The sequence below is a fragment of the Filicampus tigris genome, chromosome 20, assembly GCF_054856515.1.
Source record: "Filicampus tigris isolate MCC_2025a chromosome 20, RoL_Ftig_1.0, whole genome shotgun sequence".
Taxonomy (NCBI): Eukaryota; Metazoa; Chordata; class Actinopteri; order Syngnathiformes; family Syngnathidae; genus Filicampus; species Filicampus tigris.
In genome coordinates this window covers 15,001,541-15,024,813 of record NC_141236.1, presented here as the reverse complement: position 1 = coordinate 15,024,813, position 23,273 = coordinate 15,001,541, and the positions used below count along the sequence as shown (strand labels likewise).

At 55.5% G+C, this 23,273-nt stretch overlaps 2 protein-coding genes and 1 long non-coding RNA gene across 9 annotated transcripts; 2 read left to right on the top strand and 1 right to left on the bottom strand.

Moving 5' to 3' along the window:
* Positions 1 to 1,292: 1,292 nt before the first annotated feature.
* LOC147128625 (pleckstrin homology domain-containing family G member 3-like) lies at positions 1,293 to 11,753 on the top strand. 5 transcript variants are annotated; one of them, XM_086018370.1, is made up of 18 exons: positions 1,488 to 1,638; positions 1,710 to 1,775; positions 3,467 to 3,689; positions 3,772 to 3,872; positions 3,958 to 4,027; positions 4,100 to 4,146; positions 4,223 to 4,373; positions 4,589 to 4,720; positions 4,918 to 5,100; positions 5,248 to 5,340; positions 5,427 to 5,513; positions 5,595 to 5,622; positions 5,703 to 5,804; positions 5,890 to 5,922; positions 5,994 to 6,016; positions 7,396 to 7,494; positions 7,910 to 9,188; positions 9,737 to 11,753. In XM_086018370.1, exons 3-18 carry the CDS (start codon positions 3,603 to 3,605, stop codon positions 10,498 to 10,500), a joined length of 3,279 nt encoding a protein of 1,092 aa, XP_085874496.1. In that variant the 5' UTR covers positions 1,488 to 1,638; positions 1,710 to 1,775; positions 3,467 to 3,602; the 3' UTR covers positions 10,501 to 11,753. The 5 variants fall into 5 exon arrangements, with proteins under 5 accessions (XP_085874491.1, XP_085874495.1, XP_085874496.1 ...); XM_086018365.1 differs by lacking the exons at positions 1,488 to 1,638; positions 1,710 to 1,775 and adding an exon at positions 1,293 to 1,438; XM_086018369.1 differs by having other exon boundaries at positions 1,484 to 1,775.
* On the bottom strand, positions 9,469 to 12,134 carry LOC147128624 (uncharacterized). The gene is made up of 2 exons (XR_015083796.1): positions 11,746 to 12,134; positions 9,469 to 10,433 (listed from the first exon to the last, which is right to left on the bottom strand). It is a non-coding gene; the product is annotated as an uncharacterized LOC147128624 (long non-coding RNA).
* Positions 11,777 to 23,244, top strand: LOC147128623 (centrosomal protein of 170 kDa protein B-like). Of its 3 annotated transcripts, XM_086018359.1 has the most exons (19): positions 11,777 to 12,454; positions 12,703 to 12,827; positions 12,922 to 13,011; positions 13,118 to 13,198; positions 13,781 to 13,837; positions 14,065 to 14,164; positions 14,420 to 14,551; positions 14,658 to 15,137; positions 15,444 to 16,327; positions 16,393 to 16,563; positions 16,650 to 16,740; positions 17,226 to 18,896; positions 19,319 to 19,538; positions 20,424 to 20,568; positions 20,967 to 21,074; positions 21,501 to 21,580; positions 21,644 to 21,740; positions 21,823 to 21,874; positions 22,666 to 23,244. In XM_086018359.1, the coding sequence occupies exons 1-19, from the start codon at positions 11,923 to 11,925 to the stop codon at positions 22,815 to 22,817; spliced, it is 5,268 nt and encodes a 1,755-aa protein (XP_085874485.1). In that variant the 5' UTR covers positions 11,777 to 11,922; the 3' UTR covers positions 22,818 to 23,244. The 3 variants fall into 3 exon arrangements, with proteins under 3 accessions (XP_085874485.1, XP_085874486.1, XP_085874487.1); XM_086018360.1 differs by lacking the exon at positions 20,967 to 21,074; XM_086018361.1 differs by lacking the exons at positions 11,777 to 12,454; positions 12,703 to 12,827; positions 12,922 to 13,011; ... (1 more) ...; positions 13,781 to 13,837; positions 14,065 to 14,164 and adding an exon at positions 14,266 to 14,341.
* Positions 23,245 to 23,273: the final 29 nt, after the last annotated feature.

Genomic DNA, 23,273 nt, shown 5'->3' with positions numbered 1-23,273 from the left:
GCGGTGCTTCCCGCAGTAAGCAACGCAGACGCGAGTGCGTCGTCGAGCCGAGCGCAAGCGGCTGCGCGGGGCTTGCGCTTGCTCTCCTTCATGGTCTCGTCGTCGTCGTCGACGTCATCGTCGCCCTGCCGTCGTGAAGAAGGAGGCGCCGACAAGTTCTCCCTCTGTCAAATGCCGCGTACATGCGTCTGCTTGGATTCATGCCCGCTAAAGCTGCTGCAACACACCTGATTCAAACGATCGTCCTGCAGCGGCCCTCGACGACCGGCTTTGGATAGCCCTGAGCTCGAGAGTTCCTAAAATGAGCCCTCAAATGCGTCAATAGTGACGATCGAGTGCTTGATGGCAATCGTCATTGAAAATGGTTGCCTGCAAGTCGAGGCTCCACAAGACCCGCGTCCTAGGCCTGGATGAAGTCGCATTTTATTTGGGCGCAAAAGAAAGGACCGGACTAGGCGCTGGTTCTCAGTGCCTCCCGCGAGCTCCCTCTCGTGGTACGCGACGGAATCACTACATGAACTGTTCAAAGTGGGCGTCATGTTGCAAAATGGAACAAAGCTGACCTCCACTCATGTTGCTCATTGTAGTGCTTTGCTTGAAGTTTTGTTTTGTTGTTCTGGTGGGGCTTTAGAGTCAAATTTGACGCGAGACTTTTGGGAATGAACGAATACAATTTCATACACTAATAAATATTAGTATTTGAATTCTTCATTAGCACGAAAAAATAACCCAAAAAGAGATTGGCCTTTACACCGAGTTCCCACCGAGCCCTCTCTCGACTTTATCCTACACAATGGTGACAAAAACATCATCCCAATTGTACTGTGTTCATAAAATAAGTAAGCAAATGATGACTTGATACACGTCTTTATAATTCAATGCAGTTGATTCTCTCGGTGTCAGCATCTCTCGGGCAGTCGCAACAAAGCAACCATCCCCCAAATTCTTTCTTGTCCTGGATGTGAATAATGTCAACTTTGATTCAAACTACTTCCACCTCACATTTTGTCAAGATCGCTGCTTTGTGTTTGTTCTTCAACCGTTTGACGTTCTCATCGTCTTGACTACTCGCTACTTTCCTGCTCGCGCCTTTGCAAAAAAAGAAATGTTCTCTTTTAAGTTGCACTTAAAATATGCTTGTGGAATTGTTTGTGAGCATGATTCTTGACGAGTATCTGTTGCTGCGGCTGTTGTGTTGTCGTGAAGAAGTCGGTCCCTTTGCTGCGGGGCCGCGCCGCCCTCTGGTGGAGAGCACGCGAAGTGCCCCTCCCTCTATGTGGAGCGAAGGGCCTGCCGGACTTTTGCCATGTACGCATGCGCAAGCGCAGGGGCGGCGCCGCTTGAAGCCCTTCGACGTGACCAAATCCGAGCCGGGCAACGTTGGCCTTGGCCGACTTCGCCGACTTGGACTTGAGCTTCTTCGGTGACCTCGGCCAGGGTGAGTCCCAAACGCACAGTTTGTCTCCAAAGTGATTTTTAATAAAGGAATAGATCAACCACTGTGGCAAACTAAATGATCGCCGTCGACGGTGTTTGCTGTCAGTCAACGCGGAAGTCAGGAAGTGTTGAACTCTCGTCACTTTGCTTCAACTCGTCAAAAGTTCAAGCTGCAACTTGTCACGCTAAAGTTTTCACAAGGTGTGGCCGCACACGCAAGCAGAAGCACTTGGAAACAGGTCTGACACTGAAACTGGCCTTCTTTGTGAAAGCTCGCCGGATGACGTCGGCAGACGGGTTTCGACTTGATGACGAGATAGCGGCCCTGGGTTTCCACGGTAACGCAACGGGACGCCGCATCTGGCCGCCCGGTGGGCGTGCTCAAAGTCTCGAATACTTTGGTGCCTTATCAACGTGTGTTGCGCAAACTCATCTCCACCGACACACTCGCTCTCGTGTGTATGTGTGTGTGTGTGTGTGTGCGCGCGCGCGCGCTCAGGTGTGGCGCAAAGGAAATCAACATTGAACATTGAGTTGCTGTTGTTGTGCCGATTTTGGAGGTGAGCCGAGTTGAGTTTGTCTTGTGTTTTGTTGCTCGATACTGTCGTGCATGCCGCGCGCCATAACGGCGAGAAAGAACCGCAGCTAGGACGGGCTGACGATGGATGGTCATGCTCGAGGTCACGTTGGCAACAAGAAAGGCAGCAAAAGCTTGTTGGTCTTGTGGCAACACGAGCACTTTGAATGGCATCTAAATGAGGGCGGCGGTGGCGGCGGCGTACGTGTTGTTGTTGTTGTTGTTGTTGTTGTTGTGAAGCGGCGCGGGCGGGTGCGTGGTGGCGAAGGCGGCCGCCAGCATCCGCGACAATGCACAATGCGGGCCAGTGTGCGCGCGTGGAGAACACTTGTTTATGTGCGCACACAAGCCAGAAATTTGCAGCAATTTCGGGGGCTGGAATTTCCACGGTGGTCCATGCGGTCGGACGGCTTTCTGTTCCCCTCCGGTGGGTGCGCGGTTGCTGCCTTGCACGCGTTGCACGCGTTGCCGTTGAAGCGCGCGAAAGGAAAGAAGCTTTGCAAGGGCGATCAAAGCGGCTTTGTCAGCAAGCGCGGCTGGCCGTCTCCAGACGCGCGCCCGCTTTGCTTCTAATTGGATCAGCGTCGGTCGGTCGGTCGGGCTGCCACTTGGTCTTGCTCTGCTTCCCGCTCGCCTCCTCGACCGCCCTGAAGGTAAGAAAAGCAGCAAAAGTTCATTTTCGGCCCTCTTGACATGCTGCAACTGTGACACGCGTGTGCCGTTCCCGCCTGCACCTGCGCCACCTCAAGGTGGCAGTAGAAGCTTCCGCCCGCTGCTTTTGAATTCCCGAAGTACAAAAACGTTTTTCAAGCAGCTGCCTTGCGTTTGGATTGTCGTGCTTCTGCTGATTGGCCGCTGGCGCCGTGCGTCCGTCCGTCCGTCCGTCCGTCGGCATGGCTTCAGCGGGAGAGAGATCATGTCGGTTTGGGCATGAGCAGAGGCTTAATCACCATGGAAACCAGCGCACGCTAAGTGGGTTACGTCTCGCCCAGGTCCATCACACGTGCGCCCCCCGGTGGCGCGGAGGCCAACCTGCGAGTAAATGTCGTGCGCGCGTGCGCGTCAGAGGTGGACGACGCCCTCTCTCGCGCGACTCCCATGTGTCAGTCGACCCTCCGATCTCTCGTGCGGGTGTCGGCCGGCGGCGCTCGTGCTCACCGACGCTCTTTGAGATCTTTGTCTGAATTTTGGAAGGGTCTGCTGTCAAGGGATCCCTCAGGGCAAAGGCCCGGCCCTCTAAATGTTCCCATTTGTGTAGCCAACCCGTTGAAATAAACCCCCCAAGTGGCACATTTCCTGTTCACAACATTCATTTGTGCTTGGGCAAATGTGATGTTTTGGTTTGCGTGAAAAAGCTGACGGCGGTCTTGACCGCCAACGAAAGTAGCTGCCCTCGCCTCTCCCGCAGCGGCATATCACCAGGTTGTTCTTCTGTCGATCATCTTCCCGCAGAGTGGCCCACTTCCTGCGGGGGCCCCAGTGAGCCTTCTCCGTCCCGCCCGATCTCCTCGCCGTCCTCGGGGTCCGGACAACCGTAGGCCGGCCGGGCGCGAGGAGCCGGCGGACGCCGCGTCACCTGACCGCCATCATGGCGCTGACCTACCTGGACCGCGTGGTCTCGGAGATCATCGAGACCGAGAGGATGTACGTGAGGGACTTGCGGATGATCGTGGAGGTGAGAGACACCAGTCCCAAAAAAGCAAACATTCCAAGGCCATAAAGTCTGAAAGCAACGCGAGCGTGTCCCGTCCCGCTAGGACTACCTGGCGCACATCATCGACCGGGCGGACCTGAGCATCCGCCCGGAGCAGGTCTGCTTCCTCTTCGGGAACATCGAGGACATTTACGAGTTCAACAGGTGAGGAGAGCACAAAAGCCGTCCCGTGCGTCCTTCTCGTCCTCCAATTTGTTTGTTGTTGCCGTCGTGGCGCCGGCCGGGCTAGCGAGCTGCTTCAGGATCTGGACCTGTGCCGGCGTGACGCCGTGGCGGTGGCCAGGTGCTTCGTGATCAAGGTGAGACGCGCTGGCACCTTTGCGTCCGCCTGCCGAAGGTCAATGAGCGGCGTGCGCTGCCTTTCCTTTCAGAGCGACTACTTTGAGATCTACACTCAGTACTGCACCAACTACCCCAAGTAAGGCCAGCGCCCGCCCGCCCGCCCGCCTTTGCCCCGCCCCGGCGCCCGTCTCTGACACGTCCGCCGCTTGCAGCTCGGTGGCGGCGCTGACCGACTGCATGCAGGACCAAAGTCTGGCCGTCTTCTTCCGCCAGCGCCAGGCTGCCTTGAAGCGGCCTCTGCCTCTGGGTTCCTACCTGCTCAAGCCCGTCCAGAGGATCCTCAAGTACCACCTGCTGCTGCAGGTGAGGTCAGGCCCGCACTCGCGGAGGAGGAGGGGGACGACGCCGCCGCCGAAAAATCATGCAACTCCGCCGCGTTGACTTTTTTGGTCCCAGACCGCAACGGAGGTCGTCATCGTTGCCGGGCGACGCGTAGCGACAAGAAGGAAAGCCTTTGCTTTGGCGTTTCGACTCGGGCCGCACGACAACGTCCGCATTTTGCCTGCTTGCCTTTGTAGGAAATTGCCAAGCACTTTGACCCCGAGGAGGAAGGCTACGAGGTGGTGGAGGAGGCCATCGTCACCATGACAACCGTGGCCTGGTACATCAACGACATGAAGCGCAAACACGAGCACGCCGTCAGACTGCAGGTCAGGTTGGACACTGTTTGGCCAAAGTACAAAACAATCCTGTCATCGGAGCAGGTTGAACAAGCGACGAGGCAATTTAGCAAAGTAGGAGCAAGGAGAAAGAAAGTACGCGTCTGCCATGGGATGTGAAGGCGAAAAGTGGGGAGAGAGGGAGAGAAGGCGCCAGACGTGACGGCGTGGCGCCGGATCTTTTGCAGGAGGTGCAGTCGCTGCTGCTCAACTGGAAAGGTCCGGACCTGACCACGTACGGCGAGCTGGTCCTGGAGGGAACCTTCAAGGTCCACCGGGCCAAAACCCAGCGGACGCTCTTCCTGTTGGAGCGCGTGCTGCTCATCACCAAACGGCGCGGCGAGCACTACGTCTACAAGGCGCACATCTCGGTGAGACGCGCACAGTGCGCCCCGATAGGCGACGCGCCTTCCTCCGCGCCGTCCCAAAATGTCTGAAGGCCTGCTGACAGAGGGGGCGCGCGCGGTCCGCTAACGAAGCGCGTTGAATGCGCCTGCCGCTTGTCGTTGCGGCGTCAGTGCTCCACGTTGATGCTGATCGAGAGCACCAAGGACAGTCTGAGCTTCAGCGTGACTCACTACAAGCAACCCAAGCAGCCGCACACCCTGCAGGTCAGCGGGCGCCGTTCGCAGGGGGCGGGGCGGGGCCGGGCCGGGCCGCGTCGCCTCGCATGACCGCCCGTCGCCCCGTTCCTTAGGCCAAGTCTGTGGAGGAGAAGAAGATGTGGGCCCAACACATCAAAGGCATCATTCTGGAAAGCCACCACGACATCATCCCGCAGAAGGTCAGCGCCGCCGCCGCCGCCGCCAACGTCAGCGTTTGCGTCGGTGACTTCTCAACAAAGTTGTCCCCTTGCGCGTTGCAGGCCAAAGACACCATGTTGAGTTGCAGATGTGAGTTGGGCTGCGAACGCCTTTGACCGCTCTCTTCAGTGGCGTCGCGGACATAACCTGGCACCTGTCGCCCCCTCCAGATCCCCACAGGCATCGCTACGGCCCTGACCGGCTCAAGAAAGCGCTGTCCTATTCGTCGGAGCACTTTCCACGTCCGCGCTCGGGAGGAGGTGAACGCGCAGGCACGTGACGGTTGGGGGACGGACTAGCGAGATGAATTGTCGAGACGCGCGCAACTCGATGCGGATGTTTCTGTTTCTGTTTCAGATGCGAACGAGGGAATTGAGCTCAAGTCCAAAGGTAAACGCTTTCATTGTTTTACCGGTCCAATATGATCCCACGCGTCACCGTCGTCTTGTTGCTGTTTGCAGGACGAGTGGGCGCGGCCTCCAAGGTAAGAAGCACATCAAACGATGGTGGATCAAGGTCAAATTAAAATTGTGGAGGCGACACGGACTCACCGGGCGGTTGCCACCACAACGGAATGAAACTCAGTCAAGTGGGATTGGAGAGACCGGACGTGGGACTTTTTGGAGCTCCGACTTCTTTGCTCGCCCACGCGTTGCCACGCCGGGTGGCGGCGGGCGAGTCGGCTGACGAAGCAGCACTTTGGCAAAGGGGCCAGCGAGAAGCTGCGAGCAATTTTACTCAAAACGTCAACATAAAACAATTACACCTTCAAGTATTTCAAACAGCCACATTGCTTCGCCTTTTAGTCCGCTAGCCGAATGCTAATGCTATTTAGCGTCTATGTTGTGGCGCTATAACCACTGATTGACCACCAACGGCCCAGCCCTAAGCCAATATATGAGAGTAAATATTTCAAATTGAGGTTTCCCATTGGGGTCGTGATGACTTTTGAAAATAAAAGCGCGTCTGTGGCAGTTTCTAATAAGGCTGCGCGCGCACCGACGGGGTCGGAGGTCAGGTCTCCGATCACGACCACGACGGCCGGAGTGAGGCCGACGTGAGCTCGTCGCCCGACTTTGCTAGCTCTGCGCTGGCCGCCACGTCTCGCTGGCGCTACGCTCTCCAGCCAAAGCGCGCCAACTTAACAACGAAAAACAACGTGCTTCATGCCGCGCCGCTAATGTTGGCCGCCGGTGACGCTAGTAAGCCGTCCCGAGTTAACGACGGCAGAAGTGGTGGCCGCCAACCGGTCCTCAGCATTGCGACCGACTTCAAGTGGAGTGACACAGCGCAGCGGGACGATGCTAGCTTTAGCTTGTTAGCATCTCATGCTAAAATTCCTTTAGGCTCTGCTCTAGACATTCTTCACGTAACCAGCGACTGACACCAATGTGCTAATCTGGGCTCGCGGTGTCTGCTGAGTGTCTTTGCCAAGCTAAGCTCGCAATGGCAGCGTGACAAAATTTGACTGTCAAAATGCCGGGTGTGCCGCTGTCACTTCAGGACCTTGGTTGTTCCAGAAAATGTCCACGGGAAATCCCTCGCTCGGGTTAGTGTGGATGATCCCCCCAAAAATGCATTCCTCTTCCTCGCAAATCACTAGCAAGGTCCACCACCTTTCAGTCTGTGTGCAAAGCGACTTGCATGTATTTGGCTTCCTCGCACCTCTGCTGATTCGTTGGTCGTAGCGCTGGCAGATGGTTCGCGTGGAGGCCGAGCGTTAGACGATGGCGCCGAAGGATGCGTTGAGATGCTGACGCTCGGAGGACTTTCGGCCTTCCGGTCGAGAGCGTTTGTGCTTTTGGCAGTTTGGAGGTAGCGACGGCAGCTAACCAACTAATCGGCTCGTGTGACTTGTTGAAGGAGGCGGAGAGAAGCGACGTTTCCCTCAATGATTCCACCGAAGAAAGCGGCCTCGGTGAAGAGGAGGAGCCTGGAGGACCCGAAGCGGCTCGCGAGCAGGTCAGTTCAAGTCCACATTCGGACGAGCGAACCTCCAACGTCGGTGTTCAGCAGAGGTGGGAGGAGGCCTCAAGTCTTCACCTTCACTCTCGGCCGAGGTCCAAGTTACTGTTGCAAAAATCAAACAAGTCCGTTTGTGCGCAAAAACGCCACGCTACCTTTTCAGAATGCAGACGTAAACACACAAGCCTTGCCAAGACATGTAGTTGAAGTCTAAGTCAAGTGGAGTCTTGAATAAATTTCAGCCAAGGAAGGACCGAGTCCTAAAGTTGGCCACTGAAGCCTGACTCCCGTCAACTCATGTGACGGGCGTCCCCCACCTCTGGTGTTCAGGCTGACGCTTCCTTGGGGTTCTCTTCCCCGTCCATTTCTCCTCTCGTGACGCACTTGAAGGAATTCCCTCATTCCTTTGCAGGTGTCCGCAGAAAAGGAAGCATTGGGCTCCCTACTTGGTCTTCAGTCGCGTCCGTTGTCCGAGGGAGCCGGGTCGGAGGCCCCGAAACCTACCCAACACCCCGTGGGCGCGGGGGACTCGCCGTCGGCCACCCCAGAGTCACTATCCAAACCCGCGAGTAGCGGGGAGTCCTCCGAAGACGAGGATGGCGAGAAGGAAGCGGAGGGAAATGGCAGCATCCTTCCTTCGTCCGTCTTGGATAAAGCGGGCGCCATCGCTCAGCACTTTGGCAGCGTAAAGCGAGGCGCGCCGGCCCCGGACGATGTCTGCTCCCCGGCGGCCTCGCCGCGGCTACTCCTCGCAAGCAGCGGCCGCCTCAGTTTCAGCGGCAGGCACGCCGGACCCGGACCGCCCTCGCCGCTCAACAGCGTCGGCTCGGATCCGAGCGACGCCGACCGGACGCTCTTGTCTCCTCGGGGCAACGCTTACTTTGACGAGGAAAGAGGTACCCCGCGAAGACGCGACTCGACCCTCTCCAGCCGGGACCAACTTCTCATCGGGAAGATCAAGACTTACTATGAGAAGGCAGAGAACCGGGACGCCGCTTTCGGCCTCCAGCGCAGGGAGAGTCTGACGTACATCCCCGCAGGCCTGGTGAAAACCTCGGTCAGCCGCCTCAACAGCATCCCCGGCCGGACCGACCCCTTGCCCCCGACTGAGGAGTCGCGTTCACTGCCACTCGATTCCAAGGCTCACGTGGTCTCCGCTGACGCCTTTGATTGTCGAAAGGCCATTCGGAGGAACGCGGACGCGAAAGATTCCGGGTCGGTTGCAGAAGAGAGGCAACAGAATGCAGAGGATGAAGAGTTCCGACCTTCCGGCGAAATGCTCAAAGTCTGGCAGGTGATGGAGCAGCAGCTCGGTGCGACTTCCTGCCTCTCCGATGTCACAAACAGACGACATGAAGCGGAGGGAGCCCAGGCGCACCCGGGCGCCACCTCAGAGGAGACCCAAGCGGCGCCAGCCCTCAGACAAGAAGCCGGCAACGGGAACTGCGCAGAAGGTCTGACCGATCCTACCGGTGTCCTCGGAGCTCAGCTTCCTCCGAGCGCCCGACCCGGGACGCACACTACACACCGGGATGCGAATCCGCCGGAGCACCAAGTGGACAGCAAGGTCCGCCATCTCGCTCGCCAGTACAGCCAGCGCATCAAAAGCGTCAAACCGCTCGTCAGACAGCGAAGCCTGATGGCCAAGAAGACCAATTTGGCCTGTGTGCAGGAGGAACGCCCAGGCAGCGGTAAGAAAAGCGCCGCTTAGCTCCTGTACAGGTCCGGTCAAGGGTACTCCCCCCCCCGCCCCCCAAATTTGTTATAGTCCTTCATTATAAAGGGATTTACATGGCTGCCAACCTATAGAAATTTACTTCCACAATTGATCTGAATTTCCATATTTTAAATTGTCTTAAGAGCATTGCTGTGATGGGACTGAGCATGGGACACGGGAGCATGTCTGTACTAAACTAAAATCAAGGCATTGCAATTTCACAAATGAATATGAATCCTTCAAAGACAAAGTCACAAAATTATGAAAATATTTACTGAACACCGGCATACCACTAATACACGCACATAAACATGATTTTTTTTTTGTTTTTTTCCCGAAATAAAGGACTGCCCCAGTCCCCAAACTTTTTAGTGCCATTGGCCATTTTCATGCGAAGACTTGTTTTCAAGGTCTGAATCAGAAGCAAATGATGAACTGGCAATGTTTATGAGCATGTTTAAGAGGGTTGCTAATGTTTATTAGCGTCGGTGATTGAATGTGTAGTCTTTATTTGTTTGACAGGTCCCAGTCCAACACTGGACCAGGTTCCTTCACAGAGGCCCGAGCCCACCGGCTTCTCTCCGGCTCGGATCGGCTCCCGCAGTCCCGTAGACGTTCCTCCGTCCGCCGAAAGCTTCGACTGGCCCGACGTGCGACAGCTGCGGTCCAAGTACTCGGACCGGAGCGGGTCCTGCGCGGCGGGCCGGAGTTCCTCCATCCGGGAGCAGATGTTCGAGGTCAGGTTGAGGCGGCGTTCCTTGAGCGACGACCCACCTCGCCGGCCCTACGGCACCTGGAGCTCCGGCCACTTTAAATCCCACAAGGGGCTCCACAGAGCTCATTCCCTGGACCCTTGGCTTAGCGCGGCCATCATGCGCGAGACCCGAGAGCAGTGGGCCGCCAATGGTGGCGGTGAACACGTCACGACCCGGGCGCCACAAGAGAAGCGGCTCTTGGTCACGGGGACGCTTTCACCAGAACCGGAACCAGCTGAGACAATCGACGACGACGACGACGACGACGACGACGCTTACGTCGAGATCCGATCGCCGACGAGTAGGGAGAAGATCTCCATCTTGGCCGTCATGGACCGCTGCCGGGCCTACCAGGAGTCGGATGAATACAAAGAGAGAAGCCAACCTGCCAAGTCTCAAGACAGCTTGTTGACCATCTCGTCCTCCGGAGACCACATCCAAACCGCCGGAGAGCACTCCAAAACCTTGGCGGCCGGACAGCACAACTTAGTGAAAAATCTCCGAGAAAAGTTCCAGAAGCTCAACTCCTAAGAGCACTCCAACAGAAAATGAGAATTCAGATGGAATGATGGTGGAACCAACCATTCCATATCCTACCTGTGAGTGCCTTGAATTGTCCATGTACGGGTACACTGCGCGCTAGTTAGAGGACTCGGTGCACTATCGTAGAATCAATCAATCAATCAATCACATTTGATTCATATAGCACTTTTCATACATAAAAATGCAACTCAAAGTGCTGTAAAACATCCAAAGCAAAACTGCCTGCTGGCGCGTGCGTGCCAGAATGACTAGTAACATTTTCCCACTCATTTTGGCCCACTAGTGCACAATTGACATTGACTAGTAAAGCACTGTGCTGCACTAGTAAGCCGACTCGGCTCAACTGGTTGGCATGTGTCACACTTGTAGTCTCCTTATCAAGATCTCCGGCTTCAGGCCCACGTACTAGGACAACTACATGTTTCTAGTCAGACAGAACTGTGCACTGGTTGACTGACTGATCTGCATGCTACTAGTGCGAGAAGTTAACTAGTCGATAATGTCACTAGTGGCATGCAGTTGTCTTGTGCAGTTTTGCCTAAACGTTGTCCAATGTACTAGTGCATTTTTGTCCTCACTAAATACACAATTAAGTGCACTAGTAGAATGAGTAGGGTGTACTTGTAACATTTTTACCTCGTATCGGGCTTCATGTACCGGTAGGAAACTCATGTTACTTGTGAGACAAAAGTGCACCAGCTGACATCTGCGTGCGGTGTGCTAGATGTTAACTAGTAGATAGAAGTCACCGGTAGGAGTAGTCCCATGCAGTTGTCAACTTGTGCACAGTTTTATCTTACAAGCAACATGTAGCCGTACTACTGCGGGCGAGCTAGTACTGGTCATGGACAATTTAGTGCACTCTAGGATCAGTTTGTCAGTGGGGTAAATGCTTCAATGGCTTGAATTACGCGAATGGAAACGAGGCGGCTGAAGAAATGCTCCGAGTCATGATGATGTCACGTGGCCCGAACAACAGTCACGTGAACGTCGGCCAACGCGGCCCCGTCTCCATGGCAATAGCAAACGCCTACATTAATGCCATTTAACGCCATGACTTTTATTTTCTTATGCAAATGACTAGAGCGTATTTTTATACTGATAGATTCCCCGCATTCCATTAGTTTGAGTAATATCCAAAGCGTCATAACTACATGACGTCACCGCTATATTGTAATTTATGTCAAATGTACAGCACTAAATATTTATTTGACAAATAAAACACTGACTTGCCTCCACAAGTGCGTAAGTCTGCACACGCGAATGACGTCCCTCAACCGCGTGCTCCGCTTGTCTGTCAAAATAAAGTTCACGTGAGCGTTTTCTGAGCATGTCGGAGCTAAAAGCTAAAGGGCTTCGGCAGCGCGCGCGCACGCGCCGCGCACGCGCTCGTCCTGCAGCAGGTTGAAGATGCGCCGGAAGCCAACGACCCTTCACAATAAAAGCTTACCCTCGCTCAAATCGGCAACCTGTGAAAGCGGATGTACACGTTTATTTCCCGGCAGATCTATTTGCTCTTTGGATTCACCGACGGGTTTTTTTCGGCACAGTGCGTCCGTCAAATCAGGAGGAAAAGCCCTTCTATTTTTGATTGTGAAGGCCGCGGGGTGTTTGTTCCTGCGTGTGGCTTACACACTGCGTCTTGACGCAGCGGGACGGGTGGCGTCTGCTCTGGTTCTGGTTCTGTTGCTGGTCCCGGTCTTGCGCGGATGCCGCGTCACCCTCGTCGTCGTCGTCGTCGTCGTCATCATCAGCATCAGCATCAGCATCATCATCATCATCAGCAGCAGCGGCAGCAGCAGCCGCCGTGTCAGCAGCAGCGGCAGCAGCGGCAGCAGCAGCAGCAGCCGCCGTGTCAGCAGCAGCTTCCCAACCGACACACTCGCGTTTCCGTGCCGGAAGAGGAGACGAAGGTCCTCGCTCAGCATCCCGTCGATCCGAGGTGAGAGCGGCTTGGCCGGGCTGCGGCGTGGAGGAGGGCGGGCGGGCGGGAGCGGAGGGGTGCGATCCGCCCGCTCGCATGCATGCCTGCATGGCACCTGTCTGCTGCATGGGCTCGCGTCAGCCGTTCGTCACCGTGCGTGGTGGACGCTGTCAATCTGGCGTCTGCTGCGCCAGATTGTCTCACACATGCGTCCCGTGGGTGGGGCTCGGTGGAAGTGATGCTGATGCTGTCCCTGTCCCTCCCAGAATGCGTTGCGCCTGACAAGATGAGCGTGACGTCGTGGTTCCTGGTGAGCAGCTCCGGCACGCGCCACCGCCTCCCCAAGGAGATGATCTTCGTGGGCCGGGAGGACTGCGAGCTCATGCTGCAGGTGAGTCGGCCTGCACCCCCCCGCTTCCCGATCATGATGATGACGATGACGGCGATGATTACGATGATGACGGTTTCCCTGTGGCGGCACGCAGTCTCGCAGCGTGGACAAGCAGCACGCCGTGATCAACTACAACGCCACCACGGACCAGCATCTGGTCAAGGACTTGGGCAGCTTGAACGGGGTGAGAGGCCCTCTCTGGGGTGGCGGTTGGACGCCGTGATGCCACAGCTGACTTTTGATGCCGGTGGGTGGTGGGTCTTTTTTAAAAAAAATGTCTTTTTTTGCAGACGTTCGTCAACGACCTGAGGATTCCCGACCAGACCTACATGACGCTGAAAGTGTCCGACATCCTCCGCTTTGGATATGATATCCTTCGCCGCGACCGCATGCAGACGCGTGCTCGCCGTCCGTGTTCAAATGTGTTTCTTGTTCCGTTTCACACCAATTGAAATTGACACCGTAGAAAAGGTACAAACATAAATGGATTCTGATTCAGCTACTGGTGTGTTCCACAGCATGTCAGAATAGAGGCAAAAAAATGTCGACCCTTGCTTTCCAAAGAGCCAGCAGAGTTTGCAAATGTCTTATTTTCAAAAAACCCTAAGATAAGCAATGTGCTGAGTCACAAGAAAACATGGAATGGCGAAAAGCAGCATTTGGGCCATACGATGCCATACTGTAGCTAGTAATGGGAGAGATGAAGTGATTTTGGTTAGTAACAAGGAAAGATGCGCGGAAAAAGGCTGGAGATCAACTCTTCCAACCAGTTCGCCGCGTCCTCGTTACATCGGTCCAAGTGGCTTTCGCTGTAGCCGGCGTTTCAAATGAACAAGAAACTGAAGAACGAGACTGGTCTAATCCTTTTTTCCATGACTGTAGAGTGAGCTAGCAGCATCACGCGCGCACGTTAGCCATCGCCAACTGTTTTCTTCCTTAACCCGCTTGCACATTCTCACGTCTACGTTCTGGAGAAGAGTCAACACAAAGTCCCCGAAGAGGCCCTGAAGGTCAGTGTGCTGGCGCCTCGCTTTTTCATCAAAGTGTGTTAGGGCGCAGCGCATTTGTTTACAAACGACTTGAAACCCATGCAACAGTGGACGAGTAGCTAGCACATCTGCCTCGCAGTTCTGAAGGGGGGGGGGGGGGCGGTTTAGGTAAGCGACTGATGCCCTTGACAAAGAGGAACACTGACAGTCCCGACTGAGATTGAGCGCCCCCTGCCCTGTCGTTGCAGCATGAGAAGTACACCAGCCAATTGCAGATCAGCCTGAAGGCGTCTCAGGGCAAGAAGGCGGAGCTAGAGAAGAACCCCAGTAACAAGAGTGTGACGCAAGGTACGTAAACAACGCAGTTGATGCGGGGTACGCGACTGGGCGACTGACGCAGGGTATGCGACCAAACCAGTTGATGTAAGCGACGTAACCGGTTGACACAGGGTGCAACAAGTCGACGCGAGGTACAGGTATGCAACCGAAGCAGGTTGGGGAAGCCACGGAACCAGATGACGCAGGGTACATGAGCGTCATGCCGAGGGCGGATGTGCAGCGCCTCTTTGCGTTTGTCACATGGGTGCTTGCCGTTGGTCGCAGAGGTTCCGGCTCCACGGCCCACGCCGCTGTACGGGCAGCCTTCTTGGTGGGGAGAGGACGACTATGGGAGTCGGGCGGACGGCAGAGACCAACCTCAGAAAGACGACCCTCACGCAGATCACCCCGGTCCAGGTAAAATCTCAGAAACGTCCTAGAACCGACATGTCAATATGCCTGGGGGCCAGATGACTTTGGAGGTCCGGCCCCCTCCTCCGCTTCACTTTGTGGTTTTGCTCAGACGCACCGAGAGAAGCTCCGTCTGTGGATCCAGATTTCCCCGGATCCCTTTCCGGTCCCCAAACAAAGAGCGTATTCCCGTCGTACCAGCGCGAGGCCAGCTACTTCGAGATTCCCACCAAGGACTTGCAACTCCCAAAGGCCATGGAGGCGGAACTACAAGAGATCCCCACCAAGGACACGCCCCCCGCCCCCACCGAGACCCCTCCCGCCATCCAGAGCCATGCCTCCTTCACCATCGAGTTTGATGACTGCACGCCAGGGAAGATCAAAATCAAAGACCATGTGACCAAGTTCTCCTCCCGCCACAGGAAGACTCCACCCCCTGCCAAGACCGCGCCTGCGGATGTGATGTCATCGCAGAGCAAAGTGGCCGATTGGCTGGTTCACAGCGACGTCGGCATGATGAGGACGCGGCCCACCTGCGATGACGTTTACAGCACCAAGAGCGATCTCGCCATTAACATCAAGTCGCTGAAAGGTGACAATGACCCCATAAGCCCGACCCCCACACGAGAACCAATCAGCACGCTGAATGCTGGAAGTCACACACCAACACAACAAAACAGACCCTCACCTGTTTACGGTTCGGCATTCGCAAAAATTCACAGACAACTGAAGCCCACTTTATTGTGGCAAATCAGAGTCCAGTTTGAGACCACTTCCAAAACACATTTTTGATAGTTTTACCTTTCCCACACGCTCGAAATACACTTCAACTTATTGAAAGACACTATTCTGTTGCTTCATTAGCGCGTCAGTAGTCAATTGCGCTTGCCCTTTGCAGGTCATCACCATGACGACGGAACTCAGAGCGACTCCGAGGACCCGGCGCTCAAAGGACGGAAGAGTAAATCACAGCATTCCGAGACCTGGGTTCAGGCCGCGTCCACCTCGCCGGCCTCCCCCGGTGCCCCGGAGCGCCCCCCGTGCCGGAGCGCCCCTCGGGCCCGGTCCCCCGTCACGGGCCCAACCCAGCAGGGTCCCCCCGAGCGCCTGAGCCAGCAGGCCTTTGTCATTGAGTTCTTTGACGACAACCCACGAAAGAAGCGCTCGCAGTCCTTCACTCACAACCCCGCCCACGCTGACTCGTACTCCGGACTCAAGACCAAGCTTGAGCGCCGCAAAGGTGGCGAGCGCCCGGCGTCCGTTCACGGCCACGTGGCCCCGACCCAGCAGGTGACGGTGCCGCTCAAAGGTCCCAGTGGCCACGGAGTCCCCCAGAGATCCAGCTCTCTGAAGCGGGAGCAGGCAGACGCAGAGACCTCTCGCTCGTCTTCGGCCATCTTTGTTCGCCCTTTTGGCAGCGTCGGGAAGAAGTCCAAACTGGCTCAAGACTTTGCCGTGGAATTCCTGAAGGATTCTAGTCCGGACTCTTTGGCTACGAGGGAGCAGATGACACCTCCGCCCATGTCGGCGCCGCCGGTGATGGTGTCGCCCCCTTTGCTGCCGGAACCTGCAGCCCCGTCCGTGACGGTTCCGTCGCCTGCCGTCGGCCCTTCCTCGGGACCCACTTTGCCGCCCCTGAGTTTTCCCGGGGGAGACCCCAAAGGTTGCCAGAGGCTGTTGAGGAATGAGGAGGACGACAGCGTGAGCGAGGCCGGCACCTACACCATCGACACCGACGCTCACGACCCGGAAGTGGAAGATGCTCGCAACATGATCGACCAGGTGACCTCGTCTTTTGTCCGAACACGCCGGGGACGCTTTTCACAACCTGCCAACATTTTCCGCAGGTGTTTGGGGTCCTGGACTCTCCGGAGTACGCTGGGCTGAGCCCGGGAACGCCGAGGCCCGTGATAGACGAAGAAGGCCAGGATGAGCACGCTAATGTTGCTAGCTGTTGCATGATGTTGCATGACTTTGGTCTGGCTGCTAGCGGCGCCCCCGCAGCAAGCCCGCTACAGGTAAAGGCCAGGATGGCGTCACCCTCCTGTAGTGCATGTAGTGTGTAGGTGACATGAAAACGTTCAACATCATCTTCTCCCTTCAGGCCCCAGGTCCCGAGGGACCAAAGTGGGTTTCCCGTTGGGCCAGTCTAGCAGACAGCTGTGCCGCGCGTGGTTCTGCAGCACCTCAAGAAGGTGCTTCTCATTTTTGTGCTTTCCCTTGGAAAATGCCAGGACGTGATTTGATACGAAAAGTGCACCAATGCATTGAGACAATCAAGTTGATTTGTATGTTTGCATGTTCCTTGCTAACCCTTTGAGCCGCAGGTGCACATGGAATTATAATAACTGTAGTTTTTGTTTTTATTGTAAAGCGCATGCGTATGGTATCATTACAGCCGGCTGGCAGGATCTCGCTCGGTACCCGCAAATGTATTTTTTGTTGCGTAAGCTCATGTGATATGACGTGGCATTTTTGAGTGGCCGTGACACAACATCTGTGACTTTCCAACACTGTTTATTGCGATTCAAATCGAGAGTGGCAACAAACGCGGTAGCCGTCAGTCGGCCGCTCATGAAAACCATTTGCGCAAGCCCAACCGTCCGTCTTCAGTCGTGTGCGTTGGCGGGCTGAAACTAGGGACTGAAACTTTGTGTCTTTGTGTTTGATGTCTTTGTAGACTCACACGCGCCAATCCAGTCGACCGAAGCTTACAGCTACGACCACTCAGAGTCAGAGTCCAGCCACAGCTCCAGGACAAGAAGGCTTCTGCCTCAGGTTCCCCCTGAAAAGCTGGACGCTGCCCTACCCAGCCTCCTTATACACCACCAACCTTCCCAAGACCAGGAGCATGCCGACAGAGCTCCGCGTTCGCCCCGACGCCAACAGGACTCCTCGGCTCAGTGCCTGACTGTTCGGGATGAACTGGATCCAGACAGTCTGAGTGACGCCAGCCGCTCCGAGGACGGACCCGTTTCAAAGCTAACAGAGAGCCATCGAGCTGCTTTGAAATCTTCAGCTCCCTCAAAGGCTTCGCAGAAATCCTCCTCCTCCTCCTCCTCCACAAAATCCACCATCTTCTACATTGGGTCTGAAGAAAATACAGCCAAACCTGACCCAGCCAGATTCTCAGCCCAGTTTCAGAGGAGCCTAGAGTCCCACTCCAAAACTCCCCCGACCACCGTCCTGATCCGACACCTCAGCAGCCACGAACCCCGAAGGGGGGGCGTGAAACCAAACAGCTCCGCACCAAACCTCCAAACAGCGAACAAAGATTGTGTCCCAACGAAAGACACCTCGTCCCTTGTACGGCAGGAGAGTTTCACCAAAGCCGGGCCGAGTGAAAACGTCCAAGTCAAAAAGCTTCCCCACATTTCCAGCCACCCGTCCATCAGAGACTTGGAACAGAGGACGGAGAAGTTCCTGGACGCGGAGTCCTTCCTCCGGGAGGCCGGCAAGTTCCCGTCTCCCGGCTCCGGACGGGGCTCCAAGAAAGGCGGCTCATCCGGCCACATTGACGATTCGCTTTCCGGAGAGTCTGACTTGGACACGGCGAGCACCGTGAGCCAGGTGAGCAGCAAAAATATGGCTCTCGCTTCGACTGTTAAAAAACGGCCCAACGGCAGCCTCCAAAAGGAGAAGGCCACCTCCACCGGTCAGCAGAAGGGACGACAGCTCTCGGCTCGCGAGCGACTCTCAGAGAAACGGCGAAACCAGCCGAGCGCGGCGCCTGCAAACAAGGCGGAGGCCACCAAGCGCTTTCAGATGCGCCGCAGCGCCGGCAGCCGTGGATCTTTGGATCTTTCCTCTGAGGGCCAGCAGACGTCTGCAATGACATTTTCTGATCAAGAAGCCTCCCAAACATCCAGCCGCGCTAAAAAGGCGGTCTCGCTTCAAAAGGAGGACAGCGTAAAGGCGGCAAACGTGCAGGCTCTGACTCGCTCCAACAGCTTGTCCGCACCGCGGCCCACTCGAGCGTCCATGTTGCGTCGAGCGCGCCTGGGAGAAGCTTCCGATAACGAAGGCGCGGAGACCGACCGGGCCTCTCAAAGTTCTGATCATGCCAACGTGGCGCCAAAAGCGGCGGCAGAAGCCAAGAAACTGTCCAGGCTGGACATCTTAGCACTGCCACGGAAGAGGACCGGTTCATTCACGGCTCCCAGTGACAATGAGACTTCGTCCTCCGCCGGCCGCCCCGCTTTCTCCAATCGGAGCGGTGATTCAGTCCTGGCTGCCAGGAAGTCCTCTGTGAGCGATGCCCGACAGCAGGCCGCCAGCAGAGCGGGAGGAGCCGCGGGGAAGAACACGCTGGCCCGCACCCGCTCCGGCGGAGCCAAGTACCCCAACAGCGGTGAGTTTCACATCGGACTGAACCCGGGAGGAGCCCGGGTACCGGCACGGTCCTTCCTTCCCCAAAGTCCCTCCCCGCAGCATCCATCTCGTCTATCTACTACCTCGCAACGATCTAGCCTGAATTGTTTTGCTCCGTGCAGCTCAAGTGTCCGCAGACATCCAGTTGCGGTGGTGACCCAACTTTTACGTGCTGTCACTTGGTCATTTTGGTATTTTTGAAAATGTCAACTTAAAATGTGACTTACAGGCTAGGCGATGGAATGAATGCAACTCATAAGTTGCGAGGTGCCACTTGTAGGCTTTGGGGATTGCAAGAGACGCAGCTTGACCTCGTGAAACGTTCACACTGAAAACATTTGTCCGGCCGTATCTTTTCTGTAGCAACCGTCAAGACGAGATGATTTTTGTCAACATTTGCAGGTGTCCATCCCAAGCACAAAAACTCCGACTTTTCTTCTTCATCTGACGAGGACTACAAAAGCAGCGCTAACGCTACCAAAGCCAAACGCTCCGCCCAGACTCCTCGCAGCAACAGGACGCCGGCCGGCCGCTCCAAGTCCGTTTCCCTGGAGACCGAGGAGGACGAGGACCGGAGCGACCCGTACCAGAACTGGTCCACGCACAGCGCCGAGATTGCCAAGTACGCCAACGCGGCCGCCGTACAGCACGCCGGTCGGTCCTTCTTTCCAGTTTCAATCCGGAAAAATGAAACACGGCAACGTTTGCCGTTATTTTTTTCCCTTTGAAATCTCACACCCCGAAACCCCCCAAATCTGCCCGATTTTGCACGCATGGCCATTTGGCCCAAATTGAAAAGCAAGCCGCAGGGCTGAGTTTTGTGAGCGGCAGGTTAGCTAACGAGCGTCGGGGAAGCCACCTTCGCCGGCCAGTTGAAAACTCGAACGCGATGGGACAAAGTGCGGTGAAAGCAGTCGTCATGTCTTTCTTCCTCCTTAAGAGTCACACCTTCTGTTCCGCCATACTGGCGCTTGGTCACACTTTTTGCACTCAAGTAGCACCTCGACAAATGCTCACCCAGTACCACCAGCATGAATTGATTTGCAATAAGGGGATTTCAGGCAAGCGTCTGTTCGCACCGTCAACGGTTTGAGCGTCAACACGATGCTCAAATGTTTGTCGCAAAGGTTTGACGTTGGCATAACGCTCGTAGCGCACCTTGAGAATCTCCGCTGTAAACGATCCGGAACCGTCCAAGATAAGTCAAGATAAGTCATCTGCTTGGTGGATCGTTTGTCAAGCCGACTCGTTAAATGTTCACAGTCAACTCGGTCGTGTGCGTGCGTGACCCGTTTTACCTTTTCATCTTTTGGAGCTGTGCCAAAGATGAACAGGTGAGAAATCGGCAAACGTTTTGCATTTTTTGGTGTTACTTTGGAAAGCAAATCAAACAAGGAGTGGCTTGTTTGTTTTTGGCTTTGCAAATTGAGACTGGAAGGAAGGATTGCGCAGGCTTCTTGGAATCCAGACGTGCAATGCGCCTGACGTTGCTTTTGGTCTTGCGCAGGCTCAGTCACGACTTGGCCAAAGACTTGGCCATCTTGGCCAAGGAAATCCACGAGGTGGCCGGAGACGGCGACTGCGCCGGCCCCCCCGCCGGCACCGCGCTGGACGCGACGACGTCAGCCTCCGCAGTGCCTGCCAGCCGGGAGGTGGGCCCAAAACAAGCCCGCACCGCACAGTGCGCCAAAACGCGGGCCGCCATCAAAGCGGTCTCAGTGCGGTGGCCTTTTCCCACACCTGACGGCAATAAGTCAAAGTTGGCCGCATAGCGAGACCTTACCGAAAGCAATCGATTTCGTTTTAGCGCTTCCGCACAATCTCGACGCACTTAAAGAGCCTGAACAGGGAACGCATGCTCCCCAGTGGAGTCGCCTGCATTTCTGGAGCGTGGCTAAAACGAAGCCCAAAGTCTGCTAGCGCCGGGCTAACATATCAGGCAAAACATCATGGAAATGAGCGTGGATGCTAACTTTCAAAGGAGAAGCAGCAACACGTACAAAGAGAGTGCTGAGGATTGTCTAGTTGTGCAGTTGTGTTGTGTTTGCAGCTGCTTCAAGCGACAAGCGAGCCCGGCGACGACACGCCGAGCCTCCGGAACCTTCCTGGCTCCCGTCTGGACGCGAACATGAATCGAGCCGAGTGGGACTGTGGCGAGGTGGCTCTTTTGTTCCTCTCAGGCCACTCCGACCGACCGACCGACCGACCGACCGACCGACCGACCGACCGACGACCGACCGTTTGCTAATGAAGTCTCGAGGTGGCCTTGTGAAAATGGCAATGTGCAGTATTGCAGCGCATGAATGCAAAGAGGCTTCCAGACTACACAAGACATGCGCACTTGAAATGTTTCTCTCTTGAAGAAAGATGATTGCTTCTCATTTGCCTTTGCTTGCTTTGACTTTCCTTTTGCTTGGTTTCTTCCTTCTGCTTGCAATCGTTGGAATTTGCTTTCCTTTGCTGTCGTCTCTTTTGCCTTCTTTGAATTCATTTGACTTTCTTTGTGCTTCCTTTGAATGGCTCGCTTTTGCCTTCCTGTGCTTCCACCCGCGCGGCGGCGTTGGTGGTGTCGCCGGCGTTGCAGGACACGCAGCCGCTGAGTCCGCTGCGGCATCTGTCGCACGCCATCCGGGACAACACGGAGCAGCTGGCCGCCAAGCTCAAGTGAGACGCTTCGTGCGCACGGGCGAGCAGAACGTTTTAAAAGTGCGCTGGTGTTTCCTTCAGGCTGATGTTCCGCAACAGAGAGGACGTGTGGGAGGAGATTGACACGAAGATCAAGGCGGACGCTCCTGAAGTTCCGCTCCTGAAGACGTCCAATCAGGTCGTGCGCGCACTCGCCAGCGAACCAACCAACCAGCCGACTTCCGAGTCGGGCGCTCATGTTGTCGTCCGTCGTGTTGCAGGAGATCTCGTCCATCGTCACGGAACTCACAAGAGTCCAAAGGCAGCTGGAAGGTAAACAGCGGCAGTCACATTTCTCGACACGCAATCGAAAAGCTTTTCGAGGTACGAGCGACCCGAGCCGTCACCCGGATGATTTTTGGTATTTTTTTTGTTTTGCTTTGACGTGCGAGCGCAAACTTGAGATGCGAGCGCCGTCTGGCGGCAGTGAACTAGAAAGACAAAGTCGATTCTTCATGGAAAAAGCAGGCCTCGAGCTCTTTTCAGTTCACTCAACAACTGAACCTAAAATAAAGAACGACACGCTTTGTATTGCAACCAACCTCGTGGTTTTGGCTTCAAACGCTCCGTTTAGCTTAAGGCTGACAAACGATGCAAAATGCTGGGGACATGCTAACGGTTAGCATCAGCACACAGTCACAGTCGCCGAAGCAACAGATATGGACACAAATGGTGGAGCCACGCATGTACACAGACAATATAACAATCCACACAGGCATCGCTTCTTTATCCTCGACTAATGTTTCAGCATCTTACTGAGTCACTTAGAGTAGCAGTGTCTTCTTCTTCATTTGGGTCTGAATGACTGTTTTGTAGTGGTTTAGGGGTATGACGCCACCAACGATCACCCCCAATAGTCGGGGTGACTGTATGTTAGTACACGCTTGACCTTTGCCAAGGCCTCACACGCCCACGCGCCACGCCTCACGCGAAAATGATCACGGATCCACAACAGAACCCTGAGGTCCGCCGTCTCACACTCAAGCTCCTTGTGGTCTTCATGCATCCATTCATTCATTTGTGACAAGTGCATGTTGTAGTGATTGGTCGCTGTGTGTCCGCAGTCATCAACTGGGCGGTGGATCCGGCCGGGAGTCTTCAGGCCGCCGACCAAAGCACTCGGACCTCCTCCAAGGAAAAGAAAGGCGGCGGCGGCGGCGGCAGCGGCGGCAAACAAAACGGCGTGGCTCAGAAAACGCGGCGTCACATGCTGTGAAAATGCAAAACCGCGGTGCTAATCCTGTGCACGTGGCCGTTCATACTAAAGTAGCAAGAGGAGTCCAGCGTGCTAGGGCGCCCCTTGTGTCTGTGTTGGGAATTACGCCGATTGTGTCTGTTGCGGTGGCCTCTCATTTCTTTGAAGCGACCCAATTGGGACAAAACGCTTTCATGATAAAACAAAACAAAACAAAGGCTTTTTCGTTGGGTGTCGATGTTGTCGCCGTCACTCGGTCGCCATGGTGGCATCCACGGTTGCCAAGGTGACATCACGCTTTGGTTGTCGGACTTTTAGCCAAGCCGCGCCTCCATCTGCCCATCGCTCAGCTCACGTGATGTGCCGTTTGAATGCTGTGCCGTCAGAATGAAATGAAAAGAATGTTCTTCTGTGTCGTTTCTTCGAATTAAAATGGCCCGAATCACAAGGTGTGCAAGGTCTTCTCGAACACAACAT